Source organism: Microtus pennsylvanicus, chromosome 8, assembly GCF_037038515.1.
Source record: "Microtus pennsylvanicus isolate mMicPen1 chromosome 8, mMicPen1.hap1, whole genome shotgun sequence".
Taxonomy (NCBI): Eukaryota; Metazoa; Chordata; class Mammalia; order Rodentia; family Cricetidae; genus Microtus; species Microtus pennsylvanicus.
In genome coordinates this window covers 2,922,181-2,934,296 of record NC_134586.1, presented here as the reverse complement: position 1 = coordinate 2,934,296, position 12,116 = coordinate 2,922,181, and the positions used below count along the sequence as shown (strand labels likewise).

General features: G+C 49.6%; 1 protein-coding gene and 1 pseudogene across 1 annotated transcript; one reads left to right on the top strand and one right to left on the bottom strand.

Moving 5' to 3' along the window:
- Positions 1 to 210: 210 nt before the first annotated feature.
- Mansc4 (MANSC domain containing 4) lies at positions 211 to 8,651 on the bottom strand. Its single transcript, XM_075981905.1, has 3 exons — positions 8,370 to 8,651; positions 3,721 to 3,855; positions 211 to 859 (listed from the first exon to the last, which is right to left on the bottom strand). Exons 1-3 carry the CDS (start codon positions 8,584 to 8,586, stop codon positions 228 to 230), a joined length of 984 nt encoding a protein of 327 aa, XP_075838020.1. The 5' UTR covers positions 8,587 to 8,651; the 3' UTR covers positions 211 to 227.
- LOC142855409 (large ribosomal subunit protein eL18 pseudogene) lies at positions 4,292 to 4,943 on the top strand (annotated as a pseudogene).
- Positions 8,652 to 12,116: the final 3,465 nt, after the last annotated feature.

Sequence of the window (12,116 nt, the reverse complement as noted above, 5' to 3'; positions counted from 1 at the left end):
TTCTGATCCTGCCTCATCTTCAGAGTGCTGGGATCACATGTGCCATCTCATCCAACTTGTGATTCCCTCCCCTCCCCTCCCCTCTCTCAATTCAGGAAGTCAAAATCACCGGGAAAGTAGACAATTTTACCAAGCCTTGGCCAGTTGGTAGGATAGCTTTATTTTTGAATGCAAATGCTGTTTTCTGACAACACCTGGCTCTGGCCTTGAGGAACTCCTCAAGGGTGTTATCCTGACCTCTGCTGCCCCAGGCGATGCCAGCCCTGCTGCTCTCCGCGGTACCTAGATGCCCCCATGACCACACAGCAGCAGAGGCAGGCAATGGCAGCACCCAGGGTCACAGAAGCCAGCCAGGCCCCTGCTGTCCCTGGAGCTCCACCCTGGGGCACTTCGTCCTCAGATGTGAGGTTGCCACTGTGGGACCCCTTGGTTTTGTTCAGTGATTGCTTGCTAACGTTGAGTCGGGAGTGACTGGACGCCTGGGATGCTTTTGTGTCTGTGGGTCCCAAGAATGGAGAAACGGTCAGGTTATCTGGACTGTGGGTGAAGTCTGTGCTACGTGACGCCTTGCTGACCTCGGTAGCTGTGGACGTGTTCACAGCAATGAATCTCATCCCCAGATCTGTGGTCGGCTTCCTGGAGTAGCTGATTCCTGTGTGTGCACTTTGCTCTTGATGTGTGGCTGACACAGTAGCCTCCGTGGGCGGCAGCATGCGCTGTGTTCCCTCCGTGTGGAGCCCTGTGTTAGCTAAGTCCAGAGCTTTTAGGATCCGCAGTCTCTCCCACCATTCAGCTGAGGAGCGGGAGTCCAGGTGTGTGGGGGATGGGTGCTCAAAAACCAGCAGATCTGGATCTATGCCTGAAAGATAATGAGATCACTTAATTATTAATTTTTTTAAATGCTACTTTTTATTTATTTTAAAATTTCAGAAATTTTCAGTTAATATGGTATATTAGACTTAGTTTCAGTGAGGCGGCCTTAGGCACAGTCTGGAAGCCCTGAGGCTTTTACTTCACTGGGTCCCTGAACAGAGTCGAATTCCATCTCTAGCTCCACAGGCCTGAGGTTGAGAGAAGGCTGAATGCCGAGTTTATCCGTCCAGGGACACACTCTGCTGTGGACAAATATGGCTGTGCTGAGAAGGCTTTGTGTACAAAGTAGGCTTTGTGCCAGGGTCCTCATGTTGCCAGCAGCCGTGGGGAATACCATATGCCACTTTGAGCTGGCAGAGCAGAGCCGGGAAGGGGGAAGCCAGCAGCTACACCCCCCTTGTTTGGGTTTTGTATCCTCACTTTTCTGTTAGGAATGCCCAAACACTTGTCTTCAGGGGGAGAGGAAAGTAAAAAGTCTGCAGCTTTCCAGCACCCCTGCCAGGGAGTACTGTGGTCCGCTTCCCTCACTCCCCTCCCCTCTCCAACTTTGGCCCCTGCGATGTTTCACCCCCATCATTTTGTAAAACATAAGGCAGTGACTTCTGACTTCCTGGTCACTTGTGTCCTGTCACTTGTCCTCAGCACTGTGGGGCCCACCCAGACTGCCTGCCTCCCTTTATCCTTGGCTGGTTTGTAGGTGCTACAGTCCCCATCTTCTTAGCTAGTTTCTGACGTCAACATCCTGGGAAGAGGGAACGCCTCAGCAGTGCCTAGTTCCACTTAGGAGTTAGCCTCCCTCAGATTGGCATGTGGGCGTGTCTGTGGGATGTTTGATTGGCAGTTGATGCAGAAGGGCTCAGCCACTGTGGAGCTAGGCTGTATAAAAAGCTGGCTGAGTTCAAGCCTGGGAACAAGCAAGAGAGGAGGCTGCTAAGTGCTCCCGCCTCCAGTCTCTCCCCCACACACACACATACACTTCCCTTGGTGATGGGTTGTGAGCTGGGAGTCATAGGGTTGTAAAGTGGTGGCGGCACACACCTTTCATCCCGGCACTAGGGAGGCGGAGGCAGGTGGATCTCTGTGAGTTCCAGGACAGCCAGGGCTACAAAAAGAATCCCTGCCTTGAAAAACCAAAAATAAATAAATAAATAAGGATTATAAGATGAGACAACCCACACACACAACACTTAGCTACTTTCCTGTTGATGCGAGAAAACACCAAAAGCGACTTCCAGAAGGAGTTCATCTTATGGTTCGGGAAGTAAGAGTGCACCGTGGGAGCTGGAGAGATGGCATGCTGGTTACGAGCACTGACTGTTCTTTTAGAGGACCCAAGTTCAATTCCCAGCAACCCAAGTGGCAGCTCACAACTGTCTATAACTCCAGTTCCAGGAGATCCAACATTATCACACAGACATGCATGCAGGCAAAACACCAATGCATACAGAATAAAAATAATTTAGAAAAGAGTGCATCACGACCGCACGCATGCGTGGTCAGAGGAAACCGAACTCACATCTTCAGGTGCAAGCGTGGAACAGACCGAGCACACTAGGGGTAAGGCAAGGCCATCTGATCTCACAGCCTGCACCCAGCCACACGCTTCCAGCACGGCTGTACCATCTGAGCCTCCCAGGAGCACCAACTAATACCCAAGCCTGTACAGGACCCGTCACTCAAATACTCTACAAACCGCTTTTGATGTGTTTATCACTGCAACAGAAAGCAAGCTCGGACACCATCCTTAGTCTTCAGTGACGTGTTCCCTTTACTGTCCCCCCCGAAATTCTCCAACTGTCCCCGCTGTGCTGATGGCACGGAACACATGTTGTTGCCATGTCTTCCTCTTTCAGGCTCGGAACTTGTTTTTCCAGTGTCCTGTCAGACACTTCACCTGGGACACCTGGCATCATCTCTGAGCAGGCTCAGAACCCAAACCCTGACCTCTGCTCCTTGCTTCCCCACCCCCACCACTCACCCTGGGCTATGCTCAGCAGGGGTTGACTCTTCCTCCTCACCATTCCTTCATTTAAAAGATAACTAAGGATAAGTCTCTGTGGGAAGCCCCAGGTTCAAGCTCCAGCACCACACACACACACACACACACACACACACACACACACACACACACACGCTCCGAATGGATCCTTTTTTCCAGTGTTCAGGTAACTTCCTTCTTCCTCACAGTTACCATTACCTGTCAGTTCAGGCGCTTCCCTGACTAGGTGTCTAGCCTGCATCCTGTATATTATCCACCTAGACCAAGGCAATCGTACATGTCTCTTTAATTGCCACCTTTTCTCGATCTGTGCTTTTGTTGATTCCTTATTTCTTTTCTGTTGTTGAGACAGGGCCTATGCAGCCCAGGCTGGCCTTAAACTCATGATGCTTCTGTCTTGGTCTGTAGCCAGAGTGCTGAGACCCTGAGCTCACTACCATGCCGCGCTCCCTCTGGGATAAAGTCAACCTGAAGATACCGCTCTGTCCTCCTGGAGCCATATTTCCACTGTGGCTCCCGGCATCCCCACCCCTGTGGCCAGTCCAGGTTTTCCCACTGTCCTGATGATGGCCCAGAGTTCCTTGCCTACCTCTGTCTTGGTCTTTCACATTTACAGTTCCTCTTAATGACCGTGTGCATGCGAGTACGTGCATGTGTGTCTCTGTGTGAGTGTGTGTGTGAACACACTGACGTGTGCAGGAGCACCTTGGAGACGAGAGAGAGGTGTTGCTGGAACACTACAGTCTGGGGACTTAAGCCTGGTGCTGCCAGCCAGTGTCGAGGCTGCGAGCCCTTCCAGGGTACTAGCTAGCACTTGGTCCCGAAGCCTTGTGAGGCAGAGTCCTTACCTGCTGTTATGTTGTACAGAATAGCACTGGTCCCCGGCTCCAGGATGCAGCTCTCCAGAGTTGGGCAGTGGACGTGGAGGCAGTTGACATTGTCGTGGATGGGATCATGGAAGAAGACGGCCACGTTACAGGAAACTGAAAAGGCCAAGGGCATCTGCATAGGGTCCTGGCTCCATCAGTAGGTGTGTGTGTGGCAGGGAGAGAGAGCCCTGCTATGCAGCCCAGGGGGCCTCCAGCCTGTAATGGGCTTGCCTTAGCCAGCTAGTGCTGGGATCACAAGGACATACCCAGACATACCCACCCAGCTCGCTTTGCTGCTAGACAGATGGGCTCTGAGGAACTTCTATTTCTTTCTGGAACACTGAATTAGCCCAATCTTGTGCTGTGCTTAAAAACTATTGTAACTGGGCCGGGCAGTGGTGACACACATCTTTAATCCCAGCATTCGGGAGGCAGAGGCAGGTGGATTTCTGTGAGTTTGAGGCCAGCCTGGTCTACAAAGAAGAGTTCCAGGACAGCCAGGGCTGTTACACAGAGAAACCCTGTCTCAAAATACAAACAAGCACTTTCCGGACCAGGCCGTGCAGGAGGCGCCATCATGGGTGTTGACATCCGCCACAACAAGGACCGAAAGGTTCGGCGTAAGGAGCCCAAGAGCCAGGACATCTACCTGCGGCTGCTGGTCAAGCTGTACAGGTTTCCGGCCAGGCGAACCAACTCCACCTTCAATCAGGTTGTGCTGAAAAGGTTATTCATGAGTCACACCAACCGGCCACCTCTGTCCCTGTCCCGGATGATCGAAAGATGAAGCTTCTCGGCCGAGAAAACAAGACAGCTGTGGTTGTGGGGACGGTCACAGATGACGTGAGGATTCTGGATGTGCCCAAACTGAAGGTGTGTGCACTGCGGGTGAGCAGCCGGGCCCGAAGTTGCATCCTCAAGGCTGGGGGTAAGATCCTCACCTTTGACCAGCTGGCCTTGGAGTCTCCCAAGGACCATAGCACTGTGCTCCTGTCTGGACCTCGGAAGGGCCGAGAGGTGTACCGGCATTTTGGCAAGGCCCCAGGAACCCCACACAGCCATACCAAACCCTATGTCCGCTCCAAGGGCCGGAAGTTTGAACGTGCCAGAGGCAGAAGGGCCAGCCGCGGCTACAAAATCTAACCCTGGATCTTACTGTTATTAAAAAGCTTTGGATGTTGAAAAAAAAAAAACAAGCAAAATTGAAACTATATAATACACCTATTTGAAAAGAGTCTTTACTTTAAAGCGCTCTCTGATACATTCCCTTCCACAGAGGATCCCAGGGATGTGTTTGTTTGTTTGTTTATCAAGACAGGGTTTTTCACAGAGATCTGCCTCCCAAGTGATGCGAGCACACGGCCCAGCTTTGTGTTTGGTTTTTTGAGATAGGATCTCATTAAATAACTCCAACTGGCCTGAAACTTGTTATGTAAACCGGTCTGAATCCAGGCCTTGTGGCCTCCTGCCTCTGCACTGGGATTGTAAATGGATTGATTGGCTGATTGATTATTTATTTATTTATTTATTTATTTATTTATTTATTTATTTATTATAGACAGAGACTCACTGTGTAACACTGGCTGGCCCTAACTCAGAGATCTGCCCGCCTCTACTTGCTGGAATTAAAGACACACACCACCATACCCCAAATTATCATTCTATTTTAGTCTTAGTATTTTTTGTGCATGAGATCATCAGTTGTCTACACAATGCGTTAGAAAGCACCCGTCTGGTTTCCAGGCGTAATGTACTCTCTGAATGCTAAGGTCCTGAGGCCAGGAGAGGAAGCAGGAAGATAAAAAGAAAGGCGGAGAGCAAGAGGATCATGTGACACCCGAGGGTGTGGACCTGGGTATAAACCTTGACCCCAGGGAGCCTAATTGGTGTTATAAAGAGAAGGATGCTGACCTCTGGGATTATCAGGGCCTATTGCATATCACATACCCATGTCAGCCTTCTTTCTAGACTTGCTCCTTAAGACACTGTGCTGTCTCTGGAAACCCAGAGTCAGGTGCTAGTGCACAGCTTGGAACTCAGCCTCCCTGACCTGCACTGGAACGCAGCCTCCCTGACCTGCACTGGAACTCAGCCTCCCTGACCTGCACTGGAACGCAGCCTCCCTGACCTGCACTGGAACTCAGCCTCCCTGACCTGCACTGGAACGCAGCCTCCCTGACCTGCACTGGAACGTCATTCCCACTGCAGAGTGCTCAGGACCATGGGATGTGTCCGCTGGCTCAGAGACATCACACTCTTAATAAAGCAAGATAACAGAGACACCGTGTACCCCTGAAGCAAGCCAGGGCTTGGGGGTGAGATGTGGAGAACACTGTGGTGGAGCCCTGATCTGCCTCTCAGGAGGGTCAGCCATGGGGAGCCACAGCTCTGCTTTCACTTCTGGAACAGCCTTGGGTTTCTGCATTCCTATCCTTTCCAGAGGAGAAGTGATCTAACACGATTGATTAATGTTTTGTTAATATCCTGGGTGGCAAAAACAGTCCCCGAGGATGGTTCTAGGACGTTCTAAGAGAAAGAAACTGAAAAGGTTCTTATTTAATATTTAGGTTTGTGATAAAGTCATCGATGTGGTAGAGAACAATATTGCTTTCTCTGAGGTAAGATCTTACTGTATAGCCTGTAGATAACCACAATTTCGGGCAATCCCCCTGCCTCAGCCTCCCAAGTGCTGGAACTATAGGCATCAGCCACCACATCTGGCTTATAGAAAGCTATTTTTATTAGAAATAATTGTTTTATGAAATATTTGTTTTGACTTTTTAATTACGTACATTTGTGTGTTTGTGAGAGGGGAGGCATGTGACATAGGTGTGTAGATACCTGTGGGAAACAGAGACGTCTCTCCAGCCCTTTCTCGTGGTTTCTGTGGAACCAGGAATGTGGTGCTCACCTACAGTCTCAGCTTTTGGGAGGCTGAGGTGGGAGGATCAGGAATGTGAGTTTAGGGAAACTTGGGCTGCTTCAAGAAAGGGAGAGGAGGGGAGGGCGGGAGGAGAGGAAGGAGACCTTAGATTCCATGTGTATCTGTTCTCCAGCTGTGGACAAGGGTGACAACCTGGGCCCTACCTTCCTGCCCTGACTCACAGGCTGCTGAGGTGTGTCATGCTGACAGGTCTGGGATTGTATGTGTGTGTGTGAGTGTGCATGTGTGAGCGTGCATCTGTGTGAACGTGCATGTGTGTGTGCATGTGTGTGAGTGTGCATGTGTGTGAGCGTGCATCTATGTGAACATGCATGTGTGTGCATGTGTGTGAGTGTGCATGTGTGAACGTGCATATGTGTGTGCATGTGTGTGAGTGTCCATGGGTCAAATGACAACCTTGGGTGTTGGCCCCCTCTTCCACCTTTGCTCTTGTGTCTTTCCAGGTAGCTTTAAAACTAGGGAAAACTGAAAAAGAAATGAAAGTGTCTTCGTGTTTCAGGTGGCTGTGACCTTGAAGGCTTTGATATGAGTATATGGCTGATATTTACATCTAAATGCCATTTATTATAGAGAAGAGGAATCTATTAGGGAAATTTGAAGATAGAATGACCCACATTCTATCTTCCTGTCCAGTACACCTCATATTTCATATGGATCCAAGAGAGATCTTATAAAACAGGCACGACGCTGAAACCCTCAAAGTTATATTAAGAAGAAATTACTAAGCTAGATGTGGTAGTGTGTGCCTATAATTCCAGCACTTGGGATTCGGAGATGGAGGACCAAGAGTTCAAGGTCAGCCACCACTGACAAGTGAGTTCAAAGTGGGCTACACAAACAAACAAGGAGAAACACTTCCTGAACTTCCAACTGTACAAGACAGACCCGGGATCAAGCCAGTCGACATCCAGCACGGAGCTGGAAGGAGTTCATGAGCCCCTACCCCTGACTGAGGAGTGATTGACAGTTGATGGCTCCGTGGGAGGCAGGGTCTGTATTCTATAAGGGCGTGGCCCATGGTCACAGCATAAATCGGACTCAGTAGATTATCTTTTTATAAAAGAGAATGTGAAATTGGGTGGTGGTGGGAGATTTGGGGAGAGTTGAAGGAGGAGTGGGGATGAGATTATGGTCAAAACATTGAAATTCTCAAAAGATAGTTTTAAAAGAAACTAACAAATAATAACAGTTTAAAAGTAAATTATTGCAAATCCATTTTGCTCGTTTGCTTGTTGTTTTGGTTTTGAGACACAGTCTCAGATAGTCCAGGCTGGTCTCAGCAGTGTTGCTGAGGCTCTCCTTGAACTCTTGAGCTCCTAAATGCTGGGATTATAGATGTAGGCCACCGCACCCAGCCTAATGGAAATGCTGGTCTATGAAAAAAAAAAACCTAGTTACCCCTGGAAGAAATATATATCCATTTAGCACTGTATCAAAGACAGCAGGATGCCCTGGGTTCTACAGAGTCACAAAGATCTCATTCAAAACCACCTGCTCTGACACTTCCTGGGGTCCTTCTGAGTCCTCCCCTTCTGCCAGGGCCTTGGACTCTGACCCGGGATCCTCCCCCTCTACCTGGGCCTAGTGCTCTGACTTCAGGGGCCTCCCTGGTCCTCCCTCTGCCTGCCTCTCGTGCTCCTCCGACATCACCCCCATGGGCTCAGTCAGCCCTGAGCTCACTCACCATCCTTCCTGAGGCAGCAGCTCCGGCTGCACTTCTGGCCCGTGTTCTCCGAGTAGTACTTGAGGAACTGGGCCCCCAGCCTCTGAGACTCCTCTAGGTTCAGGAGCAGCCCTGGGAAGCGGCGGATCCAGCAGTCTCTATAGAACACCGAGGGCGAGCAGAGCCCATGCACGCTGCAAGCCAGCCCCAGCAGCAGCAGCAGCCCTGCCGCCTGCATCTCTGGGCGCTAAAGGGAGGCAGCTGGAGCTGACCATGGGCTGCGTACAGGGAATCCTTCTGCAGAGAGGGCTCTGCACCGTCTTTGTTCCTCCGCAGCTGGGCCCCGGGAGAGCGCCCGTCCTGCGGCATCATCTCTGAACCCTCTCCAGCAGGTTTCGGTGTTTTGACCCTTCGTCTCTTGAAGACGGGGATGCTCCTCTTGGCTTTTCTTCTTTCTCTGGGAGTGAAGCGTCACAGACACCTTTTCCTTCACAGATATGAAGGCCAGGAGAAACCCTAGCCCAGAGTTCTGCTGAGAAAAACAATCACCTTGTCTCTTGACATCAGATTAAGGGAGGCTCTGTTTCCAGAAACAACACCTTGTTTTGTGAGGTGTTCAGTATAGGCTGAGGAGCTGGTGACTTCATCCCCCCACCCCCAGACAGGGTTTCTCTGTAGCTTGGAGCCTGCCCTGGAACTGATCAGTAGACTGATTCAAGGCTGGCCTTGAACTCACAGCGATCCACCTGCCTCTGCCTCCCTAGTGCTCGGATTAAAGGCGCTACCACCACTCAGCAGCATGGCTTTATTTCTTTTAAGTTCTATATTGTTCAGGCTCCCGAGAAAACCAGTTCATGTACTTACTTATTTGACTTTTCAAAACTTGAAAGAAAAATATTTAAAATGTTTAATGTCTCGAAAACTGCAAACTGATTGTATACTTACTTGTTAGGGCCAGCAGTTTTCATGTAAGCCGGTCATGCAAGCCAGTTTCTTCCTAACAGAAACTAAGGATTCAACCCCCTAGCCCTGCACTCTGAATGCTCATAATGTAGGTGAAATACAACAGCATTAAAGGGCCTATGTGGCCGCTCTTCAGGTGACCCGAGGTCCATCTCCAGTAGCCCCTGTAGAGGCAGGAGAGTGGACCCCACAGAGTTGTCTTCTAACCTGTATACATGTGCCTGTCTCCACACTGCACATCACACATGCGTGATGCATGCTCACATGCGCACTCATACACACGCGCACACAAACCCCCACACACATGTACACACACGTGCACACACGCACGTTCTCACACACCATGGTGCCCATGTCAGAGACAGCTTTGCAGAGCTCTCTACTGCCCTGTGGCTCTGAGGCTCAACCTCAGGACATCAGACTTCCTCAGCAAGCACTTTGACCAGCCAGCCACACCCCAGAGTTCTTTATAATGGCATGCTTTTGTGTGTAGCCCTGGGACCTTTTGCTGGGTAATATTCTACCGCTGAGCTGCATGCCATCCCTAGAATGTTCTGGAGAGAGTTCAAAAGTGAGATGTGGATCTAAACAAAAGCCTTACGCCCCCCCCCCCCCCAGCCTAATTCAGTAGGTCTGCTGTGGGGACCAGAACTCTTAGTTTTACCAATGTCCCAGCTGACATTCTAAGAATTTTGGGAACTCTGCCCTCGAGAGACTTGTTGAACTTGTCCACTTTCAACCCCCATACTTTTGAGACAGGATCTCCCTGTGCAAATCTGGCAAGCCTGGAACTTGTTATGTAGACCAGGCTGGCCAGTCTTCAACTCAGAGCTGACTGCCTCTTTCTCCTAAATTCTGGAATTAAAGTATGTACCACATGACTCCCTTTGCTGGAGAAATGTTTTTCTTAACTCCAGGTATATAGTATTTAAAATAGACACACAAAACAAATATTTACTGAGAGTAAACCGTAAAGAATTTTAATTAACAATTCATTGCTTTGCATTTAATTTTACCATTTACTAAAAGAAAACTTGTATGCTGATGATATGGATATGTTTATTTTGCATAAAATATTTTTAGAATTTGACAATTTCATACATGTATATAATTTATCTTGAGCATATTCTCCCCTTATTAATTTCTCCACCAAACACCTCCCAAACAACACACATCCCTCTGTCCCTTTCAGGTCTCCCCACTTTCTGCATCCCACCGAGTGCTGCCTGCTGGAATGCCGGCAGCTCCTGTTGGCATGATCTCATGCAGGGACCCGTAGCGTCTGTGAACTCACGAATGCCACAGCCATGTCGCATTCAGAAGACAGCACTTCATAGCCCCCTCCCCACCCTCCTGCGCGTATTCTCTCGGCCCTCTTCCGTGTTGTTTCCCAAGCACCAGGGGAGGGTTGCTATAGATGTCCAGTTTAGGGCTGAATCTTCAGTCACGTCTCTGCATTTTGACTGTCTGTCTGTCTGTCTCCGCCCTGCTGCCCACTGCAGAAAAGATTTATTCAGCCAATGTGATCTATGAACACAATATTTAAAGGTGATTTGACAACATAGCCATTTAGCAAAGCAGCAGGAGCGGACTCTCCTGGGCTGTGACCTGCCTGGCTGTAGACCTCTGAGCAGAAGCTGCCCCTGTGTGAGCAGTTGAATGATCAGGGTCAGGTCTGTCTGGTGGGTGTGCTAACACTAGGCCGTGCATTCACAACTCTTGAAATCGTAGTTTAGCTACTTTGTAACAAAGGAGTTTATGTGTGTTTGTCTTTATGCCCAGCTTTCTAGAATACTCACTGTGTGGTTTACTAAAATTGTTAGATTCTTTTAAAGATGCCTGGTTTCCAATAATGCCATTGTGTTGTCTGGGGCCAAAAACCTCGCTGGACTGGTGCCTGGCATTGTCAGGGGACAGTCCAGAATCCAGTCCCAGCTGATCTCACCGTGCTAAAGTGACTGTGGTTGAATTGCCTCTCTAATGAGAATCATTCTCAAAGGTCGGCTTTTTGGTTTGTTTTTAAAAGGCAAAAGAATACCGGTTGAAGGCGGATCTGTGATCTGGAAACAAAAGCTCCCATTGGTAAAGGTTCTAAAGAACCAGGGACTAAGAAAGAGCCTGTCCTTCTGTTGACCCACTGAATCCACCTCGTTGCTAATGGAGGCACAGACAGATCCAGATCCAACCTCTTTGAAGTCGTAGCTCCCAGCAGCCCCCAGCCTAATGTCTAATGGTAGATGTGGCACTTTGCCTAGCCACAGAGACAGCTAAATCCTTGGCCCCTCACCTGCACCTTCCCCATCCCCAAAACACTGAGAGTGACAGATACGGAGTGGAAGCCATCCAGGAAAGGTTCAAGGCCTGTCAATCACAGCGCAGTATCCCAAGTTTCTCGGAGAATCCGAGAAAGTAACAGCGTATATATAACAAACAGCAAGTTCATGCATTTGTGTCTCTTTTCCCTAGCAAGACAGAACTCCGCTAGAATGTTCTTTCTTGCTCCTTATCCTTGCTTATAACCTGCAGAATGCAATGGCTGAAAGCCCCCTCTCTGTGAAGCAGCAGACTTGGGGGGGAAGGAATGAGGGGGTGATGTAACTTAGGGGCCCGTGCCTGCAAGCATCTACCTCTTCACCAGCCCCTCGAGCTCAGCCTTCTAACCAAGCAGCCTCCCAGGGGAGGCTATAGTTGGGGTGATGGGGGTGGCTGGGCAGGTGCTATCCGGGGTCAGATTTGTGCGAAGTGACAGGCAGAATGCGTCTCAGTGTCCTCTCTATTTACCCGCTCCTTCTGGTGCTCACTCTG

Excerpts from the sequence above, each read along its gene's own strand:
- Mansc4 (XM_075981905.1), bottom strand. The coding sequence starts at position 8,586 with ATGCAGGCGGCAGGGCTGCTGCTGCTGCTGGGGCTGGCTTGCAGCGTG. Across the intron at positions 3,856-8,369 it reads CTGCTGCCTCAGGAAGGATG|TTTCCTGTAACGTGGCCGTC; the intron begins GTGAGTGAGCTC and ends TGGCCTTTTCAG. Across the intron at positions 860-3,720 it reads TCTGTACAACATAACAGCAG|GCATAGATCCAGATCTGCTG; the intron begins GTAAGGACTCTG and ends ATTATCTTTCAG.